General features: G+C 37.7%; 2 protein-coding genes across 4 annotated transcripts in view; one reads left to right on the top strand and one right to left on the bottom strand.

Annotated features, from left to right (window-relative positions):
* Positions 1–10,443, top strand: part of alpk1.L (alpha kinase 1 L homeolog) — an 81,483-nt gene extending 71,040 nt beyond the window's left edge. For all 3 annotated transcript variants that reach the window (XM_018251366.2, XM_018251372.2, XM_041590154.1), the window contains 5 exons: positions 674–2,528; positions 4,108–4,261; positions 5,237–5,399; positions 6,769–6,955; positions 9,793–10,443. In XM_018251366.2, coding sequence (XP_018106855.1) covers positions 674–2,528; positions 4,108–4,261; positions 5,237–5,399; positions 6,769–6,955; positions 9,793–10,055 — 2,622 coding nt within the window. In that variant the 3' untranslated portion in view covers positions 10,056–10,443. The remainder of the gene's footprint in view (positions 1–673; positions 2,529–4,107; positions 4,262–5,236; positions 5,400–6,768; positions 6,956–9,792) is intronic.
* Positions 10,444–16,338: 5,895 nt separating this feature from the next.
* LOC121403011 lies at positions 16,339–19,331 on the bottom strand. The gene is made up of 2 exons (XM_041590159.1): positions 18,714–19,331; positions 16,339–17,657 (listed from the first exon to the last, which is right to left on the bottom strand). Exons 1-2 carry the CDS (start codon positions 19,278–19,280, stop codon positions 17,256–17,258), a joined length of 969 nt encoding a protein of 322 aa, XP_041446093.1. The 5' UTR covers positions 19,281–19,331; the 3' UTR covers positions 16,339–17,255.
* Positions 19,332–26,524: the final 7,193 nt, after the last annotated feature.

Consider the following 26,524-nt stretch of genomic DNA (forward strand, 5'->3'; position numbering starts at 1 on the left):
ACATACCACATAATGTAAAGCTCACTTGTAGTTCTGCAAATGTTTACTATTATTAAAGGGATACTGTCATGGGGAGAAATGTTTTTTAAATGAATCAGTTAATAGTGCTGCTCCAGCAGAAATCTGCACTGAAATCCATTTCTCAAAAGAGCAAACAGATTTTTTTATATTTAATTTTGAATTCTGACATGGGGCTAGACATATTTTCAGTTTCCCAGCTGCCCCCAGTCATGTGACATGTGCTCTGATCTTTACTGCAGTACTGCAAGTTGGCGTGATATCACCCCCCCCCCAGCAGCCTAACAACAGAACAATGGGAAGGTATCCTGGATTCCCTGTAATGAAAATGAATGAAATAAATAGAAACAGGCTAGATAAATGGTAACACCAGCCCACTCTCATAGTAGTTAATAATGAGAAAGAAATAAAAGAGCAATGTTTTCCCCCCTCCATCCCCATTGTAGAAAGTTTAAAAAAATGGTGCCAATGCACTTTTCACTGCTTTGTGGAGACTTATCAAAGGCAGCTGCTCTCATCCCTTAAATGTGATTTTTTTCCCCATTTTTGTATCAGTGAGGTTATGACATAAGGCAACTAATGTCATGCAAGTTTCAAAACAAGCAACTTATTATTTCATTATATTCTAAGTATTGCTATTTTATGCACTTTTTAGAACATTCGGGGCACGTGTCTGATATCCTACAGTTTCTCAAAGGAATGTCCAATGGAGCTTAAATCACAATATCTTATGGAGGCAAAAGAGGCGTTTGAGATTGGTCTCCTCACCAAGAAAGAAGGGGACATAGTTACAAGCAAACAGGAGCTGCATTGCTTTGTGAAATCAGTGTTCTGTCTTGCAAATGTGCACAAGTGGCTTCACAATGAGAATGTCAAACATGAACATGCAAGTCAGCTATGTAGAGAGGCAGTAGAAAAACTGGCAAATTACAGTCAGTTGTCTGAGAAACAAGATAAAGAGAATCTTGCTGGTGATATAATGTCTTTAGTTTTTTCTGTTAAGGAGTTATTAAATGTACAGTCCTTTCCAAAATTTGATGAAAACTGTTATGTGCCCCAGAAATACTTTGAATGTGTGACAAAATCAATAGTTAATGGAGAAGTCGGTTTTAAAAATGTTCTGGACATGTATTCACAGCATCATAATTCTGTGTGTCAGGTGTTGGCGAGCACCTGCAGAAACCACAAGGTAATGGAAGCTGAAGTAAAACCAGGAGCTTGCATTACAGCCTTAAAAACACTTGACACTATAAGTACAGCTGAAAACATCTCTGTAGACAATGACTCGTTGCAGCCAAGTTCATCACAAAGGAGGAAGAACCTTATTCGTTCCAATGCAGTCAGCTTTTCTTCTGACGAAGGCAATAGAAGAACAAGAAAATCATTTCATATGAGCCATAGTTCTAGCTCTTCAAACTCTTGGTGCAACCTGTCAAATGCATCTTGCAGCTGGGAATCAGTCAGTTTTAACAATGAAAGCAAGCTGCCTAATGAGTGTGATCCAAGCAAAGAGAACATGGGCCACAGTTGTGCCGCAGCTGAGCCACCAATGACAGGGGAATCCCAAGAAAACAATGACTTTGTGAATAAAAGTTTTCACAATCTCTCTGTTAAAGAGGAGCAGGAGGCCTTACCCCAGAATATTCAGATTTCCAACTCTAGTAATAATCAAATGGATAAAATGTGTTCTGCTACAGAAACCAGTTTAAATTCCATTAGCAAAGAATGTCCACCTCACAGCCATGGAAACTCTAGTCTGTCTGTGGCTAACGGAGATGATCAGTCTGCAGACAGTGAACCCTTTGAAATGATTGATTACTTAGCTGAAACTGAATCTGCAACTCATGATGTCAACAATATAGGTGTTGCTGCTAAAGAAGAGGAGATGTTTAAAAACATAGAAGCTAGAAAAATGTTAGATACTACAGTAGATCCTGAGGGTGAAACCAAAGATTACACAGAGGATGGGGATATTTTTATTCCTGAGTTGACATCTCCACGTTCATCTAATCTTGGGAATGTCTTCAGGTCTAAGCAGTCCAGATCATCCTCTGAAGAAAGATCTTTTGATATAGACCAAGCAACAGACACCAACGATGGGAAGATAGCAGGTGTTCTTCAACAACAATTTTCTACAGATAGCTCATCTTCAAATAGATCTCTCCTGCCACAGAAGAGTAGAAGCAGTGCAAAGTCAACCGAATCTCCCGTAAGCCTTGACTATGCATGTGAGTCCACAGAAGAAGGGGATAATAACAGTCTGAACAGCAGCCATGGATCCAACTCTTGGAAAAAATCACAAGTTTCAAGAAGTTTGTCTGAGTCAATGTCTTTGCTTAATTCGAGTGCAAGTTCTTATGTATTTCTGCATGCAAAGGTTACAGAACAAGCTCGCCTATTAGATGATGCAGAGTATGAGAAATTCCTTGGAGGTGTAGAACATGACTGGCTCATGGAAAGACTGGAGGACACTGGGGTATTCAGCTTTACTCATTTGAACCAAGCATATGGTGAGTAGTAAGAGGTTATTTAGGTGAACAGTTTTCTTTAGTTTAAGACAACAGGACAAAATCTATACAACAGAAGATTAATTGGCATTTTGACATTTATTCAAGCAGATTTTTAAATTATATTCAATTTCATCTAGTGTGTTTTGTCACTACAAACACAACATTTCAGATGGACAGATATCTATAATTGCTACTTTTATGGTGACAGTATCTTCAAGGTTTCAGCTGTGGTTAGCACCCTAATGAATTAGGTGCAGGCATTATCTAGATGCAGAGCACCAGACACCATCTACCATCTCAAACTGCAGCTTGTTGGCGTCAAGCTTTTGCGCCAAGCACAACACCTACCTGGTGGCTGCCATTACATGGGAATTATGGGTTAAATGCTGTATTCTGGTAAAACAACCAGGCAATTTGCATCCAAAATGGCAATGCTTCAGTAAATAAATTACCCTTATCTTTATCATCATGTGTATCATTTAATTTGTTTAAATCATAGCAGAGCAGAGCACAAAGTGTAAACAATATGGCAGATTGTGTCTTTTTTAGCTCTTTAAACCCTGCCCTGCATTTATGTAGTAGGTAACCTCCATTGGCTAATTGTATGCCATTTTAATACAATTTGAACTAAGTTGTAGACTTAATTAAACTTGTAAATTCAAAGGTGGGAAGGCATTTTAAAAGGAACATACATAAATTACTTTCATGCTGTAGAGTTTAAATTTTAGTTAAAACTTTGATTATATGTTGCAGATATGTTTATCATAGAGCCTTTCCCATTTCCATAATTAGAATATAGTATGCCAAATCCTGTTGCTATTATTGATCAGTCTATTGTCCAGTTCTTTTTATGGTACATAATGTTTGCTTTAGTAGTTAGCTGTAGCATCAAATAGGTTCTAATTCGGCTGTGCTTTGCCAAAGACTTCCTATGTCTGAATTTTTAATAGGCAACAGCTGCTGATGGCTCATTCTTCAGGAAAACTGAAAAGACAAATTTCACACTTCTTAGAACCCCTGGGTAGAAAACCATTATAAGCACTCTCCGGGTTTAACTAAATCCATTATACTGAAATAACTATTTTAGCGCGTCTTCCTTTACCCCAAGAAACAGATAATTAAAATATTTGCATTTTTCATTGTGGCCTTGCCTTATTGCATCCTAATTGCAAAATTTAGCAATTTCATAATTATTTATTTTAGTTATTAATAATAAATAATAATTTTGCCCCTTTTTTTCTTAGTTTCTATGAAGGTCTTACTGGTGAAGCTTGCAGTTTTAAGGGATTGCTTACTTTGAGGTTGCAAGGGGGAAAGTGTGAAAACCAGAGGCAAAAGCATTTTTTTTACACTCTCTACAGAGTTTAAATCATAAATATCATAAATACATCATAAATAGAGCAGAGTCTGTGTATGAAATGCGGCATGACACAGGTACATGTGTGTTATATGGGCATTCCCCAGCATATCTCTTTACATTATTATGCTATATTATTCAATATGATATGATGGTGTTTGAATAGATTTCTCACAGTTTAAAACACAACGCTAATGGCTGAATAATTTCTTATTACTATAGATGCCTTGCTTCTTAAATTTTCAAAGAAATCTGGGATGTGGACAGCTCAGGAGACAGTGGTGCACTGTGGGGACAATGTGGCAGTGACAAAGCAGGGCAAACAGAGAAATGCTTTTTGGATACACTTTCTGCACCAAGATGAGACATTAGCAAGGTAATAGTTTTACTCTCTATTACTCTCAGTAACTATATATATATAACTATATATATATATATATATATATATATATAGGTTTTTTATACCTTGAATGAATTCACAACTTAAATATTTTCCGATTTAAGGAAAAACTTTAATGGAAAAAACTCGAATCAGTGCATTTGAACCCTGAAAACGTGAATTCATCGAGTTTTTGGGTAAAACCCACTGAAAATACTTAAAATTTATGAAGGCTATTAACATCTTTAAGTTGTTCAAGGGACCTCTGCCATTTACTTCTACATGAAAACTACCCTCACAAACTTAAATTTTTCCGGAAACCGCAACCTTTGATAAAGATGCCCCTTAGTGTGAAGAGGGCTTTAGAGCTCAAAAAAACAGGACTAGATCATACTTGACACACTGCAGAACAGAGATGGTCAAAACTCCATAAGTGCCATAACCCTAACAGCAAAGGCCTATGCCCTTGTGATCTAAGGTTTCCGCCTGCAAGCTAAATAAGCCACTTGGGTAATATTCATCCACACACCACCCCCCTTCATATATCTTGCATTATTGAGGTCACTTTCGGGTGAATTCTACCTGTTACTGTTGGGAAAGTGTCTTGTGGCCATTTGCTTACAGACAATATTCTACAAACAATGTTTTTCCTTATCTATGCATTCCTGGAGAATTACTTGACATTATAAAGAGTATTTCATTTTATAGGGTCAATGTGTTGACAGTATTAAGATATAATAATAAGAAATAAAAGTTTGAACTCGATGGACATGTGTCTTTTTTCAACCTTACTTACTATGTTACTATGTTACTATGTAAATCATATTTTTTTATTTTGCAATATATTTATAATTTAACTTTGAATATGTTTTGCTTAAAGAATGCATTAAGTACCGTTCCTGGGACACAATAATGATAAAGGATGTACCATGAAGGGATACTTTCTGATTATCTCATGCATCTTTCTTGTAGATATGTTGGCAAAGAGTACAAAGAACCAAAAGAACTTCTTTACCACTTCAGTGATGTCGAGCGCCAAATGACTGCTCAGTACTATGTGACAGAATTTAACAAAAGGCTGTATGAGTTAAACATTCTAACCCAAATATTTTATATACCTTCCTTTATACTCCTGGTAAGATCCCCCATACACCAACCTACTATGACTATTTGAATATAATTTGCAAGAACAACAGAAGGTCATTGTACATTCATGAGCTTGCCACATATTTGCCCCCTGGTGGGTGTGTTAAATTAATTGATAAATTAATTTATAGAAAGGTGCAGTTCCATGGGTTACCTTCTGAAAGCACAAGAAGATGTGCCTTTAGGTGCACACCAAGGGCTAGGGCGCAGACCATGACACTTTGGGTCTGTTGTTTTTGCTGTTTACCCTGCCCTGTGCTTAGTGAGACCTGCTGCCTTTGTTATGTTACTTTCTCTATTTTTTTCTATGTAGCTGATGGGCAGATTTATCAAAGGTTAAATTTAGAATTTATATGAATTTTGTACTCTAATAAATTAGAATATACTCAAATGGAAGGTTATTTAAGAAAAAAATTAGAAACGTCTTATATTCGAATCGAATTTGAATCAAGTTTTCCCTCCGAAAAAAACTTGAATGTCAGAAAGGCAATTAACATATTCAAATGGTTCAACAGACCTCTGCCATTGACTTATAAATGAACTCGGCAGGTTTTAGATGGTAAATATTCGAATTAGAACTGTTTCCGTGGTTTTGTGGTCAAGTTGTGATAAATCTCACATTCGAATTGGGGGATTAAAATTCAAATGTGTGAATTTTGACACCAAAAAACATTCAAAAATTCGAATTCAAAGTACTCCATAGGCTTGGAGGACCTACAGTCAGGACGCTTTTCTATTTGCTTTTTTATGGCCCTCTCTTTCATCTCTCGACTTGCATCAAAACAAGACTCTCACTTCAAGCTGAGGCAGATTCCACTACATGGTGTGGTTGATCCTTTTCCCTTCCCCCCCCCCTTTTTTTTTTTTTGGGAAACCTTCCGTATGTTTGTTTGTTTTTTTTTATTTCTTGTATTTACAGTTTGGCTGTATTTCGGATATGTGTTATTGCACGTGTTTATTCCTGATACTGCTGTTTAACAGAATGCTTTATTTAGCTACTATAGTGACCTTGATTATGGTGTGAAAGGTACAATGTCTGTACAATATTACATTCTGTGTTGCTGTATACATATTTGACTGACATCAATAAAGAAGTTAAAAAAAAAATTCGAATTCGAATGTACTATTCGACCCTTAATAAATCTGCCCCTGAAAGTCTGAATTGTTCAAAATGTATCATTAGAGCGCAAATATGGCCCTGTGAATCCTCCATATGCTGTGGTCAAACAGCCAAATGTGTATCATAGGGTAGTATTTGTTCAAGCTGGCATCCATATGCCAGGAATACTATAATCTATATACTATATCAAACCATTTTTTATTGTTAACATTGTTTTTCTTATTGTGCTGTCTTCCAGATACTAGAAGACAAGTGCATTAAAGGATGTGTGAGCGTGGAGCCGTACATTCTAGGGCAGTTTGTAAAATTATCTAATAATGCACAAGCTGTTAAAACGCAGTATGAAGCAACAAAGTATGGCTTAGCGTTCGGACATTTCACATACGAATTTTCAAATCATTCGGACATCGTCGTGGATTTGCAAGGTAAATTGTAATGTAATATGCTGTCGTTTACCAAAAGTAAAAAAATACAGTAATATCTATTGTTAAGAAAATAGCACCTGGGAAACTATCAACATGTCTAGCCCTATGCCAGTTTCAAAATTAAATATATGAAAAAAGGTTTGCTCTTTTGAAAATGGATTAAAGGAATGCTGGTGAGATTTCTGGCTTATGTAGAATTTCTTCCATATTGTGTGTCCCTGCTCAGTTTTAACCTGACATTTTAGAATGCTGACACTGCACTGTGACATTTTTTAATAGTAACAATTCAAAGCTGGGGCTTTTACTTTAACATTATACCCTGAAAAGTTCCAATACTGACTTGGTTTAATTATGCTGCGGTCACATGGCTATGCATTACATACAATATATGTCTCTGGAAAGTATATGTTGGGCTCAGGTGCTCCCGTCTCACACCTTCAGCAGAGGGATCAGATATATTCTGTACACTAGGAAAATGCAGTCAGAATCAAGTAAAAATTACGAGCAATATATTCTGGACACTTTTAGGGGTAATGAACTATGTGGGGGGAAGCAGGGAGGGGGATATCTAGGTTAGTAGGTGGGGGCTTTTGTTATTGGGGGTTTTAGTTCTCCTTTTTAAGTAACAGTATTTGCTCCATTGCTTTCTGAGCAACTGCTGTTGTTTCGCTGATGACACAATCGTGGTGGGTCTCATCAGCAATAATGACGAGTCACCATACAGAGAGGAGGTGCAACGGTTAACAGACTTCTGCAGAACCAACAACCTGTCTCTCAATGTAGACAAAACAAAGGAGATGGGTGTTGACTTTAGGAAGACTAGGAGTGACCACCTGCCACTGTACATTGACCTCTCTAATGTGGAGATCGTCAAAAGTACCAAATTCCTTGGTGTCCACCTGGGTGAGAACTTCACCTGGTCCCAAAACACCAGCTACTTAGCCAAGAAAGCCCAACAGTGCCTCTACTTCCTGCGCAAGCTGAGGAAATCCCAACTTCCACACTCCATACTCAAAACCTTCTACAGAGGGACTATCGAGAGCATCCTGAGCAGCTGTATCACTGTCTGGGCTGGGAACTGCACTGTCATGGAGCGCAAGACCCTACAGAGGATAGTGAAGACAGCAGAGAAGATCATAGGTGACTCTCTTCCTTACATCATGGACATTTACACCACTCGCTGCATCTGTAAAGCCACCAGAATTGTGGCTGATCCAACACACCCCTCACACTCACTGTTCACACTCCTGCCATCTGGAAAAAGGTACCGAAGCATTAGGGCCCTCACTACCAGACTGTGTAACAGTTTCTTCCCCCAAGCCATAAGGCTCCTGAATACTCAGGGACCGGACAGATCTCTCTCACACTCCATCTGACCTTATTGTATAAATAAATATCCATTTGATACAATTGTTCTTTATGAGCACACCTGCACTTTATCATGTTCTTACTACTATCATATCACAATGATACACCCATCATGTCTTACGTTTAGCATTATTTACTTAACATATTACATCTGCTGAGTGTGTCTTGTCCTGTCCCTGCACTGTGCTGTCCTGTCTTACAGGAGTTGCATATTTTGCACTTTTTGTCTGTTGTCTGGTACATCTATGTTGTGTAGCAACATGGTCCTAGAGGAACGTTGGTTCGTTTCACTGTGTACTGTACAAACGTATATGGATGAACTGACAATAAACTCCCTCTTGACTCCTATTTAGGGATGTAGCAAACGGCGGAAAAACATGTTCGCGAACATATTCGCGAACTTGCGTCCAAAAATGCGAACGGTTCGCGAACGTCGCGAACCCCATAGACTTCAATGGGAAGGCGAATTTTAAAAACTAGAAAAGACATTTCTGGCCAGAAAAATGATTTTAAAGTTGTTTAAAGGGTGCAACGACCCGGACAGTGGCATGCCAGAGGGGGATCAAGGGCAAAAATGTATCTGAAAAATACATTGTTGACACAGCGCTGCGTTTTGTGCTGTAAAGGGCAGAAATCACACTACGTCACTCAGGTGATGTTTCTGGACACGGAATGTGAAAAAGCTCACACAGCTAGGTGGCACTTGGTTAAAGACTGGGCAAACAATGCCTGCAAGGGCAACGTATACAGTAGTGGATACGGAATATATTATTGCTGCTGTAAAAACATCACTCAGTTGATGTTTACGGACACGGAATTATTATTGTTATTTAGACAGAATGTGAAAAAGCTCACACAGCTAGGTGGCAGTTGTTTGAAGAACACACTGGGCAAACAATGCCTGCAAGGTCAACGTATACACTACAGCAGTGGATACGGAATATATTATTGCTGCTTGGAAAACGTCACTCAGGTGGTGTTTCTGGAGACGGTATTATTATTGATATTTAGACAGAATGTGAAAAAGCTCACACAGCTAGGTGGCAGTTGTTTGAAGAACACACTGGGCAAACAATGCCTGCAAGTGCACTACTATTGGTGCACTACTATGAAGAACAGCAAACAGCACTGGACATGTTAAAGAACAGTAAGATAAGTAAAATAAAAAAAAATATATATATAGCGCCAGCTAAGGCGAACCCAAATTGGCGAACGTCGCGCGACGTTCGCGAACATTCGGCGTACGCGAACAGTCGATGTTCGCGCGAATTAGTTCGCGGGCGAACAGTCCGCGACATCCCTACTCCTATTGTACCTTCCACAGAGTTTTAATGCCTTTGATGCCACAAATGATTTTTTCATAAAAAGTCATAAAAAGTGCATTTTTATTGATAATGGTTTAGCGGGAAACAGAATTGTGTAGTCCCTATAATAAACCTTGATTATTGATGATTATTTCCCTGTTACAGGTTGGGTGACAGAGAGTAAGAAAGGAGAAGCGCTGATTTATCTCACAGATCCTCAGATCCATTCAGTTCAAAATAATTCTTTGGATAACAGTTCTAAGGGAGTATCCACCTGCATAAACTTTGGAAAAAAAGGGATAGCCTACTTCTTCAGTAGTCAACATACAGAGTGCAATGAAATATGCCACAGTCTTTCTCTAACAAGGCCTGATCTGACAGAGCTGAAGAAATCACTGAAAGGATCTCATTTCAAGAAGAGACACTGATGTTTGTATTGAAGCATTACTATGTAATGAGGAAGGTGATGGGTGTTTGTACTTATATTGCTTTGTGTTATTCCTAGCATATACCTTCAGACTAAGGGGCAGATTCACTAAAGAGCGTAGTGACTAACGTTAGCGAAAATTCGCCAGTGTGGCGTCATTTCGTTACTTTGCCGATTTAATAAGGTGCGCAGGCGTAACTTCGCTAGCAAAGGAGATAAACTCTAGCAGTAATTCGTTCTCTTACGCTTGGCGAAGTTGCAATCTGGTGAAGGGACGTAACTATGCAAATTCACTAAGATGCAGATTTTACTCTTGCGCCAGAGTTGCCTTCGCCACCTCAGACCAGGCAAAGTGCAATAGATTAGATAGGATTTCCTCAAAAAATAGTTGAACATTTTTCTAAGTCCCAAAAAACGCTTCATTTTTTAGGGTGATTGGCTGCAAAAGATTGTAAATTTTTTCTGGGGTACCTGGCTTCCCCCCTACATTTCTTAACATAGGTCACATAAACTATACACTGGGCTCATGTGTAGGGCATTATAACAACTCTATTTTATTTTATTAAGGTTCCCTAGACTTGTGTAATGTAATGTATTTGCTGCAACATATACGTCCATTCAACTTTAACTTCCCGCCGTATCCAAATTTGCCAACGCTAGCGCAACTTCACTTCGCTTGCCGCAGTAATGCTAGCGCTACTTCGCCAGCGTTCAGGGCCCTGGACGCAACTTCAGATTTTAGTGAATTAGTGTTGTCCTGGAGAATCTACGGCTGGCGAAATGTTGCGATGTGAGCAAAGTGGGCGCTAGCCGAATCTGCCCCAATATATCAGTGGCTTAATCTCATGCTATGAGCATAAATTGCCAGTTTAGCAAGATATAAATAAGAGCCAGGGATGAATCTCAATTGTGGTTCCGCCCAAAAATAGCATGGTGTCTAGGAGAATACAGGACTCATTAACAAACTTGTGCCTCATTCAGATGTAGGTAGTTGCTGAGGATGTCACAAGGTGCAGGGCTCAGTCAGAAAACGGAACACATCCCTAAATTAACACTATGGGACGTGCCCTTGGCAGCATTGCACATGGTAATTCTGAACTTGTGTCTGGCCATAGGTCCATGAAAAAACATTCTTCAACCAATATTTCTTGTGACATTTTTTCCAGGGACACTTGGGAACTTACCAGTAAGGGGCACATTTACTAAGGGTCGAATTTCGAAGTTAAAAAACTTTGAAATTTGACCATCGAATTTGATACTTTGATAGTCAAAGTATTTTTTTGATGGAAAACGCCCGTTTTCAATTGAAGTAAAAATCGTTCGATCTAACGATTCGAACAATTCTACAAAAAACACTACTACTCAAAACTTAGCCAAACACTCAGGAAGGTTATAGGAGGTCCCCCATAGGCTTAACAGCAATTCGGCAGGTTTAAGGTGGCGAAGTGTCGAATTCGAATTTTACGTTTTTTCAATTCAAATCTAATTTTGGCCTATTTGATGGTTGAAGTTTTTGAATTAGAAAATTCATTTCGACCCTTAGTAAATGGGCCCCTAAGTGTTCCAACAGAAGACACCCATAAAAGGAGTGTTTGGGTATCTTTGGCCATAAAGTGTGAATTTATATTTATATATATATATATATATATATATATATATCATACCATCAAAATTTTACTTTATGTGAACATACTGTATTTATATTGGTCTTTTTTCCTAAATGCTTGGGACCTTGGATTTCTGGATAAGGTATATTTCTGTATGGATGTCTGCTACAAATCATTTAAATATTAAATAAACACAATGGGATTGTTTTGTCACTAATATGGATTTATTCAGCTTAGTTACCATCAAGTACAAGGTACTGTTTTATTATTACAGAGAAAAAGGAAATTATTTTTAAAATTAATTCATTCATACATTCTTTAAATTACATTTATAGATTTGCCGTTTATTTGAAACTCCTTTTTTTTACACAACTTGCATGTTGTAAATCAATTAACACAGCATGATAAATAGGCCCCTTAATAGGATATTGAAATGAAGTAGTTCCATTATGAATATCCCTAAAGCCACATCATAACATAAGACTATAATATACAGTAGGTTTAAAGGGTTTGCTTTCTGGTGGAATTAGTCCCTATTTTAAGAACAATGTTTTTGTAGTTGCATAATGTTATATATTTTTATAAACTGTGTTTTTATAGGTTTAATAGTATAATAAGAAATAGAAGGAAATTATATTTGTGGTCAGGGTTTATATAGGGGCTTCTAATAATGATAATTTTAATTAATTAATTTTTTAAGGATGGAATATTATTTTTATGCACTGAAACTTTTGTTATAAATTATAAGCTGAGTGATAAAACTTCATTTGGTTGTGATAAGCACCTTCGGAATTTATATATATATATATATATATATATATATATATAGATATAGATATATATATAGCTATAGATATACATTTTTATTTTGTAATATGGGAAAAATAAAAATCTATTGTCAATTGTGGCTTTACAAATTTTTGAATGCATTGAGAAGTAATAACATAAACACAGTGATAAGGAAAGGCAGGACTCTTCTAGCAGCTTTAGTAAATGGGCACATGGTGCTTTTCTATAATCTGGTTTATTCAGCCCTATGTTTGCTAAGGCATTGGCTTGATGGGGCTTACACAGGATTTGTAGAAAATTTTTACTTTTGCGTTTCCGCAAAACACCAGTGATGCATTGTATGCACCTTGGCCTTAAAGGAAAACTATACCCCCAAAATGAATACTTAAGCAACAGATAGTTTATATCAAATTGAATGACATATTAAAGAATCTTACCAAACTGGAATATATATTTACATAAATATTGCCCTTTTACATCTCTTGCCTTGAACCACCATTTCGTGACTCTATCTGTGCTGCCTCAGAGATCACCTGACCAGAAATACTACAACTCTAACTGTAACAGGAAGAAGTGAGGAAGCAAAAGGCAGAACTCTGTCTGTTAATTGGATCATGTGACCTTACATGTGGTTTGTATGTGTGCACAGTGAATCTTACGATCTCAGGGGGCGGCCCTTATTTTTTAAAATGGCAATTTTCTATTTATGATTACCCAATGGCGCATACTACTAAAAAAGTATATTATTATGATAATGGTTCATTTACATGAAGCAGGGTTTTACACATGAGCTGTTTTACTCAGTATCTTTTAATAGAGACCTACATTGTTTGGGGGGTATAGTTTTCCTTTAAGGGCCAACGCACGACTGCCAACGACAAATCTCCAGAAAAAGCATCTGCATTGGAAGTGATTAAAATTGCCGGCGGTAAAACCAACGCATGATTTCATTCTTCCGAAGTTGCCTTGTGAGGAAACTTCGGGCGACTTCGTGATATCTTGGGCTTACCACAAGTGATTTCAGTTATTTCCAATGGTGATGAGAGATTTGTCACCTGTGGTCGGCATTAAATAATCGATGTCGACAAATCACCCCATAGACCACTGCCCTAACAAAGCCACACTTCTGGTTTGAGGCAGGAGTACAAGTGAACTGGGTATTATTTGACAACACACGTGGGTAGTCAAATTGCACTTGGTTATTAATCTAATGTTCCAACAAGTAGATCTATAAGCTTGAAGAAGTAGTTAGTTAGTTCTTGGCTACTCATACCATTGCAACCATGTCAGCTCCCCTCCAAGACTCCTGTTCCCACAATGCTTTGAATGCTTTCTAATTAACAGAGCTGTGGAGAAGAGGTTTCTTTTACTATGCAAGGATAGAAAAAAAAATCAGTTTTCGGTAGACATCCCCTTTTAACAGATATCCTCTTTAACAGAAATTCCCCCATGTATTTGCTGTTTCACTAATCCTCTGCCTCATGAAAGGTGCAAAACTGGATTTGTCCTTTTAACATAAACACTAAAAGAAGTATATTTCTGAATGTATCAGTAAAAGGACAATAATAACACATAAAAACTGTGAAATGTGTTTTAATATATAAAGGCAAGCTAAAAAAAAAAAAAATCCAAAAATCCAAATCCATTTGTTTATGCTTCAGTCTGTCCCAAAAAATAACAACATACAATGAACAATACTAAAGCAATGAGTTCAGAGATCTATTACAAAGTGATGCTGCAGATAGAGAGAGGTTAATGAAAGTAAACTATTCACCAAAAATATTATTTAGATTAATGAAAAAAGTCCAGTCTGGTTTATTGTCTGCAGGGGACAAATTAACTATGAACTGCAGTACCCAGGTTTTTAAGACAACCTAAATGAATTTGCCTTCACGTTATTGCCAAAGTCATAAATGTCATCATTCTAAAGAAGAAGAGAGCAATGGGGTATTAAAGCCTAAATCCAGAACGCAATCAATATATACTTTACTGGTTTCAGAATGATGGCTATGAAAAGCTTCTTCCCAGCAGGAGAGGTCATTTGGAGTGTGAGGACCACAAAATATTTTGCAAGGGTTGACCTTAGTTATAAGCAAAACATGAATAGTGGAGGCTGAATGTTGGTAGGGGAAGAAGAAATGCAAACAGAACAGAAGTCAGACAATAAATTGCCCAAGGTAATATAGAAAGGTAGGGAGTCATGGAGAAAAACATAATTATGCCAATCAGAAATGTCCAACCGTATGACCCTCCATTTATTTTTATAAAGCAACTGCCAGCGACCCCAGCAGACCTTGGATTTTTGGACATTGCAGTTTATTAAGAGCTGTAGGACTGCACAAACGTTTGTGTGTATGTATAACTTTACTTATAAAGTGCTGTACAATTTTATGTAAACTGCAAAGGAATTCTACACAAACTAACAAGCCATTTGTACTTTTAGCAAATACATTTTTTTGGACAAGAGTGCAGGGGTCCATTTGAGATTGGATGTCAAGCACTAAAGCCATCCCTGAATAGAAATACCAGCCTTGTCCAGAATAAATAAAGGTATTAGTATTATGGTCATCTAAGCTCCCTCTTAAATCTAAAGCAAGCATGGAATGTAGAGATGGGCTGAAATGAGCGGAATTGTCAACAGAACTACAACTATGAAGAAGAGGAACATATATCAGTCTGGCATTTTCAGACATTAATTATATTGAAAAAGCCGCTTTATTGGTTAAATAAAATTCCTATGCTGAGGCAGTGATGGCACATTATAATGGCAACATATTTCTCCTGTTAGGGCCGAGGAAGATACAAACAAGATAGGAGACATTGAGAAAACTGGGACACAATGAAACAAAAAGAGATAAATAAAAGCACTTCATGGGTAATGACACAGAAAACCAGAGGCCGTATAAGCATTCAGCCTAAAAAAAGGAGGATGGTGGCTAATGCTTAATGAAGCAGAGGAAGGACTTGCATTTTGTAAAGTGTTTAATGAACATAGCTGCTTCCATAGAACAGTAGAGAGCAGGAAATATGACATAGAACTGTGGAGCCACCAGGATCAGAAGTGGGATAGTGGTCCCTGGGTCCTGCACATTGTGGGGTCCCAGAGACCGTCAGTTGTAGGTAGCAGAAGTTTTATACAGCACAGCAAGACTGCAACAATAATAATGTCTGTGCCCCTGCTGTATGATATAAGTATATTAGAAGTCACTTAGAATTCCATGCATAAAAGTGTTTACCTTTTGTTTTGCACTGCTGCAAACAAAATCTGAGATAGATTTGAACTTTGGTGATTACCAACTTATCCAGGAGAAGATATAAGCCACATACTCTTTCATATTTATAATGGTCAGATACTTCTGGTTAACTCGTTCACCTGACCACTTCAGCCAGGGAAGATTTTATATATATATATATATATATATATATATATAATATATATATATATATATATATATATATATATATATATATATATATATATATATATATATATATAATACACAAAAGCCATGAATATCTTGTATATTATATCTATATCCTTATAAACGGTGAGTAGTGATGTCATCAGTTATGAACAGTGAGTAGTGATGTCATTTCTGTCACATGACTCCCTGAAACTTGTGTATTATAATAAATAAAGTACCCCATGTTGCAAAATATGAGGATATTAGAGGTTACCTTGGTGTTCTATGACCTGTATAAAAACATGGTCATGAAACTCCTTGGTAACTTATAATATCCTTATAATTTACAAAAGGGTGTACTTTATTCAATATATATATATATATATATATATATATATATAGATATAGATATAGATATAGATATAGATATAGATATAGATATATATATATATATATATATATATATATATATATATATATATATATATATACATGTAGAACAGGACAGCTCCCACCTTCAGTTAAAGCTACCTCGTAGCTGCCCCTGTGCCCGGAGTAGAATATTGATACAAAACGAACAAAAAACCAGCACCAGGGGTCTTTGCAGTGAAAAAAAACTTGTATTGTCACATTAGTATGTACAACCGACGTTTCGGTCCCTCTTGGGACCTTTATCAAGGTGATATTACATACATAGAAAACCATTTAAATACCCTCCACCCACATCACGTGACTGTGCCTGCATTGGCTTGTGCAAAGTTAACTCTTTATGGCCTTATAAATAGCAGCAGTGAATCATCTTAAAACAATGATTAAAACAACTTCCAGTTTAATAAAATACATTGTGCCTAAAGCACTAGTGCATTAAAGTGCTGCGTGCTCAAATAGTGATTAGGCTAAAAAAGCTTAAAATCTCTAAAAACATATTGTAACGGCACTTGCAGGTTATTACAAACCATGTGTACTTCTAACCCATGTCTAGTTAGTAAAAAAATCAAAAACTGTTGCTATGTTACATCTGTAACCAATATTCATATTAACTATTAGCTTGCAACATATAATACGTATCTAGACAATGTTTCAAGTCCTAGCAGAGGTTAGAACGAGCAAAGTGATTGCTATATTGTTTCCTATTTTCTTTTTTCAAATACACATCAAGACTATCTCTTATCCAAAAAACTATTTAATTGGAGGGTAGAATTTAGCCCTTTTGGAGCAACACACCCTAGTTCAAATGTCCAGAATGCTTCCTTTTGTAGTAAGATCCGGTCAATATCACCACCCCTCCGTGGGCTTTTTACCATATCAATGGGCATGCATTTAAATGTAGATATGGGGTGATTCGCTTTAAACCAATGTTGGGCAATGGGTTGTTTGGATATGTCCTGTTTCACCTTTCACCTAGTTAGTATCTAATGCCGCCCGTATCGTTGACCTATGCATACTAATTCTGTCCCTTAGTTGTCTCATGGTCTTGCCGCAGTAAAGCAGGCCACACGGGCATTTTATGATATATATCACATTTTGTGATCGACAGGTTAATCTATGTTTTATGTGGTACGCTTTCCCACTGTGTGGATTAAAAAATTGATCCCCAAGTATTAATGTGTTGCACATCACACAGTTATTACATTTAAAAACTCCAGGTTTTAACGTAATGCCTCCTGTTGATTGTACATACTTCTTAGCCGGGTCTGCAGGTGTCAGTAGTTCCCTCAAGTTTCTATTGCGTTTAAAGCCAAAACGGAGCTTCTTGTTCACGAGTTTCGACATGTCAGGGTCGGTGCTGACCAAAGGCCAGTGCTGTAAAAGAGATTTTTTGATTAGGGAAGAACATGGCCCATAGGTGTTCATATAGAACAGGTCATCCTGATTCCTATCTTGAGTCGAACTTTTGGCTCGCAATAAGGTCGATCTGTCCAAACTCAATGCCCACTCACTGGCTTGTGCAATAATTTCATAGGGGTATCCCCTTTCCAAAAAGCGTGCCGACATAGCCTGCAAGGCTTCCTTTCGTTCCCCAGGATCACTCGTGATTTTAACCACTCGCAACATCTGTGATCTTGGAAGAGAATTCACCAAATGCTTTGGATGACTGCTCCTGTAGTGAAGCAACGTGTTCCTGTCTGTTAATTTTTGGTAAATTTTTGTCTGAAGTTTCTTATTAGGCACATCTTTATAAACCGTAACATCCAAATAGTGCATTGATATGTTATCATAACTCAGGGTTAATTTGACTGCAGATGGTAAAGAATTGAGATCATTAGTGAAGGAAATCAAATCCTCAGGGGTGCCGTACCAGATAAAAAACAAATCGTCGATGTAGCGCCTATAGTATGCCCCAAAACGACGAAATAACGGGTGACACAACAAGTGCTCACTTTCGTATTGATACATGTATATATTGGCATACGTAGGCGCTACATTTGATCCCATTGCTGTCCCCGATAGTTGTATATAGAATTGGTCTTCAAATTTAAAGTAATTGTTAAAAAGAATATATTCCAATAATGATATTAAGAATTCAATGGGAGGGCCTTCATACCCATCACAATTACTTAGCAGATCTCTTACTGCTGCCAGACCTTGGGCATGGGGAATGCATGTATATAAACTTTTAACGTCCATAGTTACGAAATAAAAGTCAAATTTTTCACTTTGAATGCTATTGATTAGCTGTAAGAAGTCGTTAGTGTCACTCAGAAAGGTGCTTAACCCTCGCACCACGGGTTGTAGCCACCTATCCACAAACTTAGCAATGCACTCTCCTAGGGAACCTCTAGCCGAAATAATGGGCCTCCCTGGTGGATGGGTGAGGTTCTTATGTACCTTGGGTAGGGTATAAAATGCTGGCCTTACCGGGTGTTCCACATAAAGATAGTCTCTCGTTTCCTCCAGGATCCATCCGTGCGTCACTGCCATGTCCAGAAGTTTTTTTAACTGTAATTGAAATTTGGAGGTGGGGTCAAACATTACTGGTTGATAACATGAGGCATCAGACAATTGCTGTAAAATCTCCTGGCGATAATAAGCATAGTCCAACACAACTACTGCTCCGCCTTTATCAGCAGACTTAATAATAATGTCCTTATTATCGCACAGATCCTTCAGTGCTTTTCTCTCATCCTTGGATAAGTTATCTCTAAACTTGACCTGTTGCGTTGCTTTTTGTGTCTGGTCATTGATAACCCTGGTAAAGGCTTTGAGAGAAACATTATTAGTGATGGGATCAAAATTGCCTTTCAATTTGAACTTGTTACGCCCAGTATTCCCTTCCATCTGTGACTGCTTATTGTCTGATGCTGCAAAATGCTCTTTCAGTCTGAGCCTACGTGTGAATTTAAAGTTGTCGACCATGGTCTCAAATATACGTCCCCTGTTGGTCGGAACAAATGTGAGCCCCTTAGATAAAACTCTTACCTCCATGTCAGACAGTTGGTGTCCTGAGATGTTAATGATTATTTGTTCCGGGTTGCTCTCCCCCCCCCGGCGAGGTGGCTTGCCCAGCGGCACTTTTGTGCTTATGTTTCCTACCCCCGCGTCGTTGTGCCCTCCAGGTTCTATGGCTGCGGCTTGGCCTTGCTCTAAAAAATTATCCGTGCGCTGTGTTGGAGCTGGCGTTGCTTCCGCGTCTCCCTCCGAGTCACCACTGCTGGATTGATACCCCGCAGGCTTCCGTAGTTTCCTGTATGCTGGCTTCCGTCTTTGCGCTCCAAAGGTTCCTCCGTGTCTCCAGCGGTACACGTTGTTCTCCCTGTAATCCTGTGTAACGCGCAGCAACTTGGATCTTTTAAAGGCGAGTATATCTGCTTTATACTGTGTAACCTGTTCCTGAAGGCGCTTGATCCAGTCAGTGTCTTTATCGTTCGCTATGGTGGCATAATTCAATGCTTCAAACTTGTGTATGTCTCCTCTCGTGATTTTTAGCTCACGTCCCGTCTCTTCTATAACTAATAGCATTAATTCCAGTGAGCAGCGATCTAGGGCTGCACACCATTTGTTGCAAAAGTCTGTGTTTGAGCGGCCCAAGGTGGGGACATTATTGATACGGAATCCCCTCGGGATCTTATTCTCCCGATAGTACTCAGAGAGTGAAACTCCGTGTAAGTGCAACTCTACCTCTCTCCTCTTTAAACGTAACAGTTCATGAAATGTTTCACGTGGGCCCAGGTTACCAAACGTTTCTTGAAACGTCTCAGGAAACAATATGCGATTCACTTCCTCAGAGGTATGTGGTCTGTATTCACCTGCAGTAGTCATCACAGGCTCCATGCTTGATGTAGATATTTGGTTCAAAAATACTTGCTTTTCAATTGGGTCAAATGTGAGGGGGTGCACGTCAAATTAGCATTCGTGTGCCAAAGATACATGTAGAACAGGACAGCTCCCACCTTCAGTTAAAGCTACCTCGTAGCTGCCCCTGTGCCCGGAGTAGAATATTGATACAAAACGAACAAAAAACCAGCACCAGGGGTCTTTGCAGTGAAAAAAAACTTGTATTGTCACATTAGTATGTACAACCGACGTTTCGGTCCCTCTTGGGACCTTTATCAAGGTGATATTACATACATAGAAAACCATTTAAATACCCTCCACCCACATCACGTGACTGTGCCTGCATTGGCTTGTGCAAAGTTAACTCTTTATGGCCTTATAAATAGCAGCAGTGAATCATCTTAAAACAATGATTAAAACAACTTCCAGTTTAATAAAATACATTGTGCCTAAAGCACTAGTGCATTAAAGTGCTGCGTGCTCAAATAGTGATTAGGCTAAAAAAGCTTATATATATATATAATAACCAGCCTGATGAAAGGGCAACAATTACTTATTTGTTCAATTTATTAAAAATTTGCAAAGACAGACTAATTCAACTGCTGATATTTAAAATGACATGTACCTGCCATACATTGAAGGTAAAAAAACTAAAATTTGTTTTGTTTAACAGTGACTAATAATCACAGGGGCACATAAAGCTGTACTGTATATATATATATATATATATATATATATATATATATATATATATATGTGTGTGTGTGTGTGTGTAATGATATCTAGTTCCCTTTGTTATAAATGTTATTTTCTGTATAATGCGAGTCTAATGAGTTGACATTACATTTTTATGTTAATATTGCTTGAAACAGATATATAAGCTTAGTCAATAGAATAGAGGTAATTTCATATATGACCAAAACAATCAGCGACTTTGTAGTTATTATCCACACCTAATACGCAATATAAAATGCTAAATATCAGACATACAAATAATTTCATAGGGTTAAGATGATCTCTGAATATAACCTTCTGAAGGCTAACCGTTGAGAAGACCTTACTATTCTGGGAAGTTTTAGTTTGTGTCCCTCTTTGTAATAGGCTAGCTATTGGCAAATGTAAAAAGCTGATTTTGCATCCGACATTTTTAGAAACAACTTTATATCCACAAGTGTCTTAGTTCGTCACTTGAAATTTGCAACACGCCTGGAAATAATATATGCATGTATGTTTATATTTTTCTAAATAATAAGCTGTGCTTGATGAGTTGAGAGGAGCAGTTATTATGGCGGGATTAAGTCCAAACAGTGCGACTGTTGATAGAGGCTCCAGGATGCATTCCCTCTAGAGACTAAGCCATCACGTTAATAAGGGTTGATTTGTAAACAGCATCAACCTCCTCCCCCTGCTCATTGTCACCCCTCCCTTGGCCTCGGCTTCCCTACTCAATGGCACAGATGCTGCATTTCAGCTGACTGGGACCAGGCAACCATTAACTGCAAATCCACTGATGGAAAATAATGAAGGAGTTCTCTAATAAAAGCCAACTTGGGACAGCTATAGGTTGCTCCAAGCAGTAATTAATTTTTTAACTCACCAAGGCAAATAAGCTGAAGGCATCAGGCCAACCCCTTGCCATTGTAATCAAACAGGAACAGAATAACCAACTGATTGCTGCCTAGGACGTTGGAGTTGATTAGGCAATTGTCCAGTCAGCGCCATAAACGGCTGCACGCTTGTTTTCTGACTTACATTCAGACTTCCCCAACAATACGTGATGCGCTAAAGAGGAAAAGAATAATTGAAAGCCTGCAACGCAAACAATGAAACCCTGTGCTGCAGAAAGATTTAACTGAACCTTGTCTTCAACATGTTGTTACTTTCCACACACATTCTGACATATCCATAGGGAATCACAAATACATTCTGTCAGTGTCTCACACATTCACTTAGAAATTGATTTTTACTGTCACATGTCTTCCCAAACACATTCAAGATCCATCCAGGCCCTCTCTGTGGAAGGAGATCCGTATTTCTATAGTGAGCCACAAAAACATTTAAATAAACAAACGAAAACATTATAATTTATTTGTGTATAAATAAAATGAAAACCATAATGTATTAGTTTATAACTGGTAATTAGGACCTTAGGAGGTTTAGATAAAGAGGCAGTGCCCCAAGTTAGGTGGGAAAACACTCCTATGATTAAGAAACTGATAATTAAGAATACAATGAAACCTCAATTTTACATCCCCTGATTTTGTTTTCCTGCAGTTTACACCATTTCTTGTACTACTAATTAAAAACACAATTTCCTTGGTTTTACATTTTCCTGGATTTTACATAATTTTCTGGTCCCCTGAAAAAACCCAAAATTAGTTTCTATAGTATTTAATTTCTACCCCTCCCCCCCAAGTGACTATTGCCCTGATGTAAAAAGGGGTTAACTGCCATGTTTGGTTTTATGACAGTAGTTATGGCTTGGACCATTACATCCGGACATAATGCTTAAATCAAATATGTACCTACCTGTACCCCATTAATCAAACATGCTTTTTCTAAACACCTTCCTTGCCTCCTCCATTACACCCTGACTGCTGTAGCATACCTCCATGCATCTATTTACTATATTTTCATCTGTCAAATTCTGCTGTTTTGTACAATATGCACTTTTTGCCTACACACCAACATTTTAATAGAGCAACACTACAGGTTTGGGGGTTCTATGGAGACATTAGGGGTGTCCATCAGGTGATCTTCAAGTGTGCAAGTTGGAAACCATGAACACAAAAGCTCAAGAAAGCCCTACGCAGGGGCGTAAATACAGGGGAAGCAAACCCTGCAGCTGCAGATTTGCCCTGGAGAAATAGGAGGCCACATGGCCCCAATTTATATACAATTTCCATAAATATTGGTAAAACAGGTAAGCCACTAGACATTTTGGTGGCTCAATAAGAAACTTATTTATTAAGATCAAATTTACCATTAACTACTCCAAGCTATAATTCTGTGGCATATGTTTGAGGGTTATGGAACATTCCATGGATCATTTATTACACTAACACACCCCTGGGTCCCTCTGAAAAATGAGCACAAGATTTAAGTAAAACATTTTTTGACACAAAAGAATAACTAGAAACTGGGTGCCACAGAATATCACCTAGCAAATTTGGGGATATGTAATCTCCAACAACAATCCTGGCCCCGTAAGCAGCCACAAGGTCTTCTGTGTCTGGTTATGCCATTGCAAATGGGGCACTTAAGACAATAAACACATGGGACAAAAAGGACTTTGGTAAGGAAACTAGATGTGCCAAACATTTTTAGTACAGCATATCTTAACTAGGATAGAGTGACAATGCAAATGTATGTGCTTGTTGCACACTAGACTAAACACACTGTTACGATTGGTATCTCTAACCCAGAATCGTAACAGTGAACATGAACATTTGCCCAAGTCCCCTTTAAATATTTGAATTTCGCGCCGCAACATGATGACATCATGTGCTGCCGCACATAAACATGGAAGCGGCAAACGCATCAGCCTTTCAGTGCAGAATGCGCATTGGCGTGCAAGAAAGAAGCGTCCCGTTGCACCTAGGGTTGCCACCTGTCCGATTTTGACCCGGACAGGCCGGTATTTTGAAGGGCTGCCTGGGTCAAAACTTCCTGCCCAGTTTTCCAAATTAGGAAAACTGGACAGGATTCATTGATTTACACGGCGATTGCCGCATCATAGCCCCGCCCCTCGATGGCATGGCCCAGCCCCTCTGCATCAAGACAAATTTGTTAACACAGTGCAACTGTTTCCTGTATCCTAGATGCACCAAGGCTGGTCATTCTTAAATAACTGCAGCCCAAGGGCAAAATGCTAATCTAACAGTATACTCAAGCTGAGCCTTTGTGCTTGCCTTTTAGGGACTAATATTCGAGCCTACCTTTGCTATGCAATATTACTATGGAACCTCCTAACCTTGACTTTTAATTGCAGAGAGCGATGGAGACGGGTGCAAGACACATCTGACTTTACCCTAAGGCAGGCACTTGGTTCAGGAACCCTGAAGGCCAACGCTCCCTAACTTGAATGACATTCAAGTTAAATGACAGTTGGAAGAGACCACAGCAGCATAATAACTTGGCACTGAAAAATGCAGTAATTTTATAGGATGAAAAAAAGGCTGTGGGGTAGATAAAATGTCCAGAATAGCAGGTAAAGACGTTAAGGACCTGTGTGTTACACAAAGTAGTGCTGCATGAGGTGTGTAAAGGTAAAGTAGCAGTAGTAAAGGCATGCAAATGAAAGAGTAGCCCTACTAAGTATTCTCCTCCCCACCATTATCATCACACTTGGACTATATATTGTAGAAAAAAAGAATTTAGGAATTGTAAAAACAAATCATGAGCCCCCAGGAGAGGGCTTTTTAATTATTTCTACTCCCTGCAAGATTTATGTCCTACATGAAAGCCAGCTAATGCAAGCCCTTGGGGTTCAGCCTTTGTCACATTGGCACTAGTTTGGTTTCTTCTTGCTATTCTTATGCCAGCGAGGGCAATAAACCCCCATGAGAGCCATAGAACTGCCCCTTCATCCTTGAGACTGCAGAGCAGCTTTTGTGGGGACATACAATACACAAAAAGATCATAAACACATTTTAAAGGAAAGATGACCTTTGTGTGACAAGGGATTAAGCTTTTATGGCAATGGCTTTGCAAATTCAAACCTTTGATTCTCTTTTTTTCCATTGGCCGTTAAATAGTTTTCACTTTAGTTTCCCTGACCAAAAAAGCTATTCCTATGGTATTAATGGCATTTAGCATTGTATGCAACCTTACAGGAACTGGGGAGGAGATCTGATAAAATCACATAATGTTGATTGAGAACTTTTTATTTCATTTTAATTGGAATCAATCATTTGTTCCTAATGGAATATTTATGTCAATTTTAATAAATTGATTTTTTTATTGAATTATGGTTATTTAACGTGTTAAATAAAATATTTTCCAAGTTCCTCTCATTATGGTGTATGTGACATTAGGCATTTAAATTGCAGTTCCTTGCAGAAGCATTCAAAGCCCATTACTTCACTACACAGTTAGGTTAATGTCACATTTGTTTTTTTTTCTGCCCAGTTGTGACCATGTTTGTCAGGGAAAGGCATCTGCCTGTTGAAAACCTCTAATGTATAATGTTTCTGCTATGTGCCCATACAGTATATGCATAGGTTTATAAAAGCACAGGTAACTATGTTATGTATCTTGTGATCAGCTGCCCTGTTCTTAAGTTCTGCTCATCTGTTTCATTCCCATAGCTGCCTCTGTTAAATATTATTCAAATACTCATAAAGGGCACTGGGGAAGGAGGAGCAACCATTATGGGATCTAGAATTTAAAGAAGCCAAGGTTCTAGCATACTTGATTTGGGGAAAAGAAGGCCTATTCTAACTTTAAAAAAAATTGAAATAAATTGCTGCAAAATCAATTACTCCTTGCACTATGTGTGCTTAATTCATTGATTTAAAAAAATCATGTACTAAATTCAAAAAGTGCCAGAACATTAGCTGAGTGATAAAACAATTAACATTGCTTTTTACTAATAATAAAGTGACTTGTGCAGATTCTGTAAACACTCGCTGAGATGAAATGTGACCATTCATCCTGTTTAAAGGTACAATGGCCCAAGGATCCTATTGATAAACCCCTGTAGGGCCCCCAATACATTACATTACTTTACATCCTCTTTAATAGAAACACACATTCTAATGGTAATGCTGAAGAAGGTTGTAAATCCACGTAGTAAGGAATAACCTGACTAAATGGAATGTCCAAAGTTCTTTCTTGAATCAGTACTGTATTTACTTTTGCATTTCAATATTGTAATTTATTTTTACTGACTCTACATTATTCCATTCTCAGATCCCCAGTCACCTTGCTCTTCTTCATTTTGATAAAGATAATTCCTTCATGAAAAAAAATATAAATAAAAAAAAAAAAAAAAAAAATATATATATATATATATAAAATAATAATACTGGGGAATTATGTATATATATTTATGTGTATATATATATATATAGATATATATATATATATATAGATATATATATATATATATATATATATATATATATAGATATATAGATATAGATATAGATATATATATAGATATATATATAGATATAGATATATATATATATAGATATATATTATATATTATAATATATACAGGTAGGGTTATCCAGAATGGTAGGGACCTGAGGTTTTCTGGATAAGGGGTCTTTCTGCAATTTGAAATCTCCATACTTTCAGGCAGTTACTTATCAAAGGTTGAATTTTAGAGGTTTTTTTTACTCTAATAAACTCAAATATACTCATAACTCCAATGGAATCTCATTTAT

The sequence above is a fragment of the Xenopus laevis genome, chromosome 1L, assembly GCF_017654675.1.
Source record: "Xenopus laevis strain J_2021 chromosome 1L, Xenopus_laevis_v10.1, whole genome shotgun sequence".
Taxonomy (NCBI): domain Eukaryota; kingdom Metazoa; phylum Chordata; class Amphibia; order Anura; family Pipidae; genus Xenopus; species Xenopus laevis.